Source organism: Rhincodon typus, chromosome 48 (assembly GCF_021869965.1).
Source record: "Rhincodon typus isolate 14 chromosome 48, sRhiTyp1.1, whole genome shotgun sequence".
Taxonomy (NCBI): Eukaryota; Metazoa; Chordata; class Chondrichthyes; order Orectolobiformes; family Rhincodontidae; genus Rhincodon; species Rhincodon typus.
In genome coordinates, this window is record NC_063379.1 from 1,124,739 (window position 1) to 1,132,061 (window position 7,323).

General features: G+C 39.6%; 1 protein-coding gene across 1 annotated transcript; it reads left to right on the forward strand.

The window, feature by feature from the left end:
• Nucleotides 1–2,459: 2,459 nt before the first annotated feature.
• LOC125488041 (probable G-protein coupled receptor 139) lies at nt 2,460–3,662 on the forward strand. Its single transcript, XM_048620808.1, has 2 exons — nt 2,460–3,339; nt 3,631–3,662. The coding sequence occupies exons 1-2, from the start codon at nt 2,460–2,462 to the stop codon at nt 3,660–3,662; spliced, it is 912 nt and encodes a 303-aa protein (XP_048476765.1).
• Nucleotides 3,663–7,323: the final 3,661 nt, after the last annotated feature.

Genomic DNA, 7,323 nt, shown 5'->3' on the forward strand with positions numbered 1-7,323 from the left:
TGTGGCACATAAGTAATAAAGGAAGTGCAGGACCAGAGGGATCTGGGTGTATAGGAGCACAAATCATTGACAGTGCAGGACAGGCCCACAGAGCAGGAAGTAAAGCGTACAGAGTTTTCAGCTGTATTACTAGTGACACAGTGTACAAGAATAAGGAGTTGATATTAAAATTGTACTAGAAACTTTTTTGACTTCAGGTGCAGTACTATTTACATTATAGGAAAGAAATAAAAGCATTGGATAGAGAGAGCACAGAAGCGATTTACAAGAATGGTGCCAGGGATGAGGATTTTCAGTGATGAGGACGGACTGAAGAAGTTGAGACTGTTCTCCATGGAGTGAAGATGGTTGACGGGAGATATGATAGTGGTTTTCAAAACCATGAGTGGGCTGGAAATAAGAAATGGAAATAAATTGTTCCCACTGTGTTAAAAAAAAGTAAAAGACCAAGGAGGCAGATATTTAAAGTGACCAGCAAGATTAACAAGGAAGAAATGAGGAACAAAACATCTGTCTGTGAGTTGTCACAGCATGGAATGCACTGCCCGTAAATGTTTTAGAGGCAAGTTCAACTAAGGCATTAACTAGGCCGCGGGATAAATGTTTGAGCGAGGAAAAGCAAAGCACAAGGCTATGGGGCTATAGAAGGAGAATGGCACTCCATAATGATATTTGCATAATGGAACAGTGCCAACATGATGAGCCAAATAGCCTCCTTCAGTGCATAAGAATTCCACGATTTTGTAAAGATCATGGCAGCATTGGTTTCGAGAAGGAGACTTTTGAATTAACAAACTAACAAGTCAAAAAATAGTACAGACCTATGGGTTAGAGTTGGGTTCCGAGGTCTACTAAACATGCTAGAAAACAGATGCATTCTCTGAAGTTGTTAAAGTCAGTGTTGAGGCCTGAATGCTATAAGCTGCTTCAGCAGAAGCTCAGGTTTTTCTTCAGATACAGGTCTAAGCAGGAAACGAGATGTTGTTCCCCCAACTTGCAATGAGCTCACGTAGACATGTTGCACTGAGTAAACAAGCTTTTTGTTATCCACATTTGAAGACGTTTATTAATGACGTCTAGCCATTCACACAGTTACAATTGATGACTGCCTGAACCTTGTGTACAAATCCTGAATGTAAAAAGTGAGCATCTGTCATCTCACAATCAATATCATTTCACTACGTGTGCATTCCTGACCCCTTTTTTTAAATTAACTGTTATGTCCTTTTTTAGAGGATTTGATGATTTTTCATCACCTTGTCTTATTCTGTGTGGTATTTTGCTTTGCAGCTGTGAACTTCAAGCTGAGAGCTGAAGGGTGACCGTTAGAATAAGTGCAGCAGTTTGTCTATTTAAATAAGAAGAGGATAAACAAAGCTTCTATTGCTTTTTACGACCACGTCTGAAAGTTAATTACAGATTATTCTTTGATGGAAAGTGGTCAATAAATGCTCCTACTCCCGTTGGAACTGAGGTTAAAACAGATTGAGGGTATTGAATGATAACCGGGGCCTCACGGAGAGATGGCCAGACTGGTAGGGAAAGGTTAAAGGTTGATCTGGTTTTTGGTCTCTGTTTGTAATGAAAAGCTTCAGGACAGAGGTTTTATTGCTCTCTACCTGCCCTCTGATCTTCAACATATTGAAAGCTTAGAGAATAGAATGTCAGTTTTAAGATTCAGAATCATTTTCCTCGGAGCCTACTGGAAGTTGTCTGCATGCATCAGTGTCATCATAAAACAAGCAAGATACAAGCCCGTGTGCCTGTGATGTTGTAGATCGTAGCAACAGCGTAAGTAAACTGTCCGATTACATCTCTTTTTTTCCATATGATTTATTGCTTTACTGCATCTATTTGTTTGTCTATCTTTCGTGAGAGTTAAAGAGTGTTGAACGAAATCATATGCATTAGTTCAAATAATTTGTTGCTTAAGCTTGCTCTCCTAACGTTATTCTATTCAGAATAAATTGCCAAGCCGTTTTTCGAGCTTTAAAAATGGAATCTGATCTTGGTTATTTATAAAAAAAAAACTGGCACTGGTTATTTGAAAGAAAAAGTCCAGTTAGAAAGCATTGGAGTCAATTTTAATGATCATTGGATATTTTAATTCTATTGCACAGTGAATACATGATTTTACTGTCAGTCTCAATATCATAACGTCTGTAACCTATTGGGAACACACCTGCTTTTGGACACTTTGGTCCATGTATTCGTTGAAAGCACTAAACAAAAGGGTGACGTAAATAAGCCGACTTTAGTCGCTCTGTGCTGATTACTGAGTACTTCGTTATTCCAAAATGCAATTTCCAACACTTGGGTATGCATATTAATTTTTTTTTTAAATACACAAAAGTCTCAGTAGCAAAGTTGTTGTGTATTTTGTTATAAAACTTGCAGATTTTTGATTTATGATTGATCCCATTTTAAAACTGTTGCTCACTTCACTTACAGCAAACCTGATGACAATAATAATTCTCTCCAAGAGAAACTGCGGCCTTTCTGAATGCACCTCTGCCTACATGGTGGCCATGGCAACTGCAGCTCTTCTCGTCATGATCTTCAGTGTAATTGGGTATCACGTTTTGGGTTTTCACTTGACACATTCCTTCTTCTCCTACACTGGCGTTTGTATGCTACTTAATTACATGAATGTAACCAGCCTGTTAATGGCTGTGTGGTTCACAGTCTTATTCACATTTGATCGATATGTAGCTATATGTTGTGACAGGCTGAAAACAAAGTATTGCCGAGTGAGGACAACGGCTACAGTTGTAATTATCACCACTGCCCTGGTTTTCCTAGAGAGCATACCCTTTTGGTTTGCATATGAACCAGAAGAAGTAATCGGTCATGTTCAGTGGGGTTGTCGCGCTAAATTGAACTTCTTCACTTCGTCACTGGGTGTAGCATTCTCCTGGTTACACAGTAGTTTAGTTCCTTGGATTCCATTTTCCTTGATATTCTTATTTAATTGTTTCACCATCAGACGTATAATAGTCGCTAATAGAGCTCGCAGGTCAATTCGAGGACGTAATAGTGACTGTCAAAGAGACCCAGAGATGGAGAGTCGAAGGAAATCCATAATTTTACTCTTCACTATTTCTGGCAGTTTTATTCTGCTGTGGATGACAGCAGCTGTCAGTTTTTTATCCACTAGAATAACAAACACCACACATTATCGAGGTGATTATACAGCTCCTGCCTATATTGCCACTGAAACTGGCTACATGCTGATGTATTTGAGTTCATGCACAAATGTGTGCATTTATGCAGCCACACAAAGTAAATTCAGGCAAGAGCTGAAAAAATTGGTGACATTTGGGGCAGCATGGTGGCACAGTGGTTAGCACTGCTGCCTTACAGTGGCAGTGCCCTAGGTTGAATTCACTCTCGGGTGACTGTCTGTGTGGAGTTTGCACATTCTCTCTGTGCCTGGGTTGGTTTCCTCCAGTTTCCTCCCGTAGTACAAAGATGTGCAGGTTAGGTGGATTGGCCGTGCTAAATTGCCCATAGGAATGTGTAGATTAGGGAGTTGGATCTGGGTGGGATGCTGTTTGGATCGGTGTGAACTTGTTGGGACGAAGGGCCTGTTTCCACACTGCAGAGATTCTATGATCTCTTTGGTGAAATTTCTAATATCAGTTAACCGAAAGGAAAAGTGAAAAAAAACAACTTACTTGTTTTCCCCGCTTCAGAAAGTTGAAATGTGCACAATTAAGTCTATTAAAGTTTGGTTTCTTCAATTGTACAACTATAAGTAGAGGTGATGGCCAATTGGTCTTACTGCTAGAATTCAGAGACCCTGCTGATGTACTGGGAACCTGGATTCTGGCAGACTGTGGGATTTCCTTTCAATAAATATATGTAATCAGAAGTCTAAAGATTTCAGGTACACCATCATTGATTGTCAGAAAACGAAAAATGGCTCTCTAACATCCTTTCGGGAATAAAACTGCTCTCATTACCTTTTCTGGACTTCATGTGACTCCAGACACACAGCAATGTGGTTGACACTTAACTGTCTACTGGAAAATTATGAATTGTTCGTAATTGCGGGACTGGACAGTGACTTCCGCATCCCCCAAAATAAATAAAAGACTGAAATCTGACACGCTAATAAATAATAATGACAAATTTTCATTTATATGCTATGTTTCATGAATAATGTTATATGTCATGCAGACATGCAGGTGGAAGATTCTACACCAATAAACTCAGGCTCTCTAATGTTCAGATCGGGAATGAATACTTTTTATTAGATTGCTCTGGCAAAATGCATGGTGTAGGGATATCCAAGTAGGTCCAAACGTGACAAGTTCACGAGGCAGTCCACATGTGTTATGCACAAAGACGTTATCTGATGGTCAGCATTGCTGCAAGTGAAAAACCACAAAAGATGAACATGCCTATGACAGCTGTAAATAATAAATCAGAAATAAAGATCTGTGCCGCAGAACAGAGCAGAATGTTGGTGAGATATTGCTCTCCAGATTATCTAAATACACTTGGTCGGCGTGGACTGTTTGGACAGAAGTGTCTGTTTCCTCGATGAATAACTCTACGACAGCTTGTGCATCTGACTGCACAGAGCACACATCTTCCAGATTTAGACAACAAGCAGTAGCCATATTCCCCTGTTCAGGAAACAAGCCGTGCTTTCAACGTTGTTGAATGATGTGAATGCACAGAGCACAAAATTCTAAGTTAATGGAAATCAAGTAGATTACAATGCCAAAATTCAATTACTCACAGCACTCCACATTCCTAGGTAATGTGCATCGATGTTATCATAGAATGAATTTGTAAAGATAAGGAAAGTTGTTGGTGTTTTGTTGTTGTGCGACTGAGCGGCTATCCAATCCCGAAAATTAAATTTATAACTAATTTTAGATTACCAGTGAATCTTGCAATGTGACCGTTTCTTCTTGCTAGAAGCTGTAAAAACATGGCTATCTCGTCAGCAGGAAAATTAAGATGTCCATTCTTTGATTATTGTGGTGTCACCAAAAGAATGTGGGGCTTTAGTTTCCATTTGCATTCTCCACGGTAATGTATGAACCATGCAGAGACTGCAAATGATCAGCAGTATTTTCAAAGTACTAAGTGAAAGGTTATGGTCCAGTATTATTATCTCTAGATTACTAATACAAGCACCCACGTAATGTTCTGGTGGGCCCATTTTCAAATCCCACCATGGCTCGATCCGTTCTTTAGCTTTATTGAGAGGTAAAGAGTAGCAAAGGATGCGCAGAGAATGAAAAAAATTAAATAGGAAGGGATCGCTGAGGGAGTTATAATTAGACTGTTTCTCCTGTCTATCCCAAACATCAGTTCGATAACCATACGTGGATATTTACCTAAACTTATGAATCCGTTATGCATACCCCCGGCAAAAAATGATAAATGTTACCATAAGAAGCAGACATTGTAAAAGCTGTTCACTGCACTCCTACAATGGAGTACGCGTGGCAATAAAAATATATTGTATATTGTGTTGTATCATCTTGGGGCGTTAGATTACCAGCTCAGTAAATTACCATCGCATCAGCACCTCCTCTCTCCTGTAGGTTGTCATCTTGATGGATCAAGTATTGTGACATTATTATTATGAAACATTACAACTGTAAGAAATTTCATGTCAAGGAAGATCCATCCTTGCTTCTTTCCCAGCTAAATACTATAAGCCATAACAGAACAAATCAATCAAACTCGTCTGTCTTATCTGGTCATGTTTTAAACTCCCGTTGAAAGGCGAATAATAGCAAAACAAATAATTGGTTTATTCAACAAATCCATCCATCTCCGCACACTATTCAACAACATTAATATAATTTAGGACTAAGTCAAAAGTCATATGACACCAATATATATATTCCGAGCCTGTGCGTCACCCTCCAATTCACACGACAAAGGAGCACAAAGTGCTCAAAACACTTGTGATTTTAAATACATCTGTTGGACTATAAGCTGTTGTCTATGATTTTTGTCTTTGTCCACGCCAGTCCAACACTGGCATCTCCACATCATTTAGGACTCTGAACGTTTAACAATGCCAACCTAAATATTCTTCACTTCCACCTCAGTAACTGTAAAGGATTGTGCTGCTGACTCATCTCATCGGTCTTTGTATTACCGATATAACTCTCTATAAGAGCACTCCAGTGCTGTGCTGTTTCTCCAATTTTCCTTTTTAAATAAATTTAGTTTTTTTTTAATAAGTCTGCTGAAAATTGTATGATTCACAAGAGATTCCAGTATCAATCACCTTCCTCTTCCCTCATAGTTTCCCCACTGTGATGCTTTTGGGTTATGGATCAACTCATAATCGTCAGTTTTTGCCACTGCCTGTCCGGGACTTGCAAACCTTTAGTCTTAAACATGGAACTTTGATTTTCAATAATGAAAGAGGATGGTTCACCTTGTGGAAAAGTTTTCTTTTATTCACTTGTGGAACCTGGGCGTCCTTGTTTGGCCAGGATGTTTTGAACATTATTAGTTGCCCTTGAGAAGGTGGTGGTGAGTTGCCTCCTAAAGCCACTGCAGTGTAGACCGTAGAGATTAATTCACCTCCTGCCTAATGGAAAGCCAACAATACAAGGCAAACACTCTGTGGTTGCTTCTGCAGTGTTGAATAAAGGTTTGCAATCAGTTTTTCAAGCATTGAGACTACCTGCAACAGCGTCTACTGAGTGCAACAGTTCCATCATTATTGTACACCTTTTGTCCTGCCTGCATATTCTGTCGTTCGAATTCCAAACATATCAGCACACATTGACACAGTCTCCAGTCTAAGTTACATGTGTAAATGCACTCAATCCAGCAGACAATTAATAATCCCATTTCGTGGTTTCTGCTGGGACAATGCGGTGCACTCCTGATCTGCTTTATGAAAAGCTTATATTCTCCTGCTTCTTCTCATTCCCAGCTCATCCTTCATGATTCTGGAGGCTTTTTGGAAGATCTCCGCTGTCCCTAGCCTTTGTGAAGTGCACAGTCCTTCTGAAGAATTTTGCGATTTTCGTTTCATTATGAAAGTAGAATTCCACTTTTAGCCCTTACAGATTAATTCAATTTTACTCACACGTTTGTAATTGGAGACAGACATAAAGAGTGCTTATTTTCCCTCACAGTGTTGTGAGGGCTGGGGAAACCTCCTCCATGCACTATCGTGGTGGCTAGGGAAACAAATATTTCAAGGCTGACATCGATGGATTTTTGATTGACGGTGGATTCAGAAGCTATGTCAGGGGATCCGGTATGTGAGTTGACACGGGCAATGGGGAAATGGAAAAGGTGACTTATCAGATCAGTGATGATCTCCTT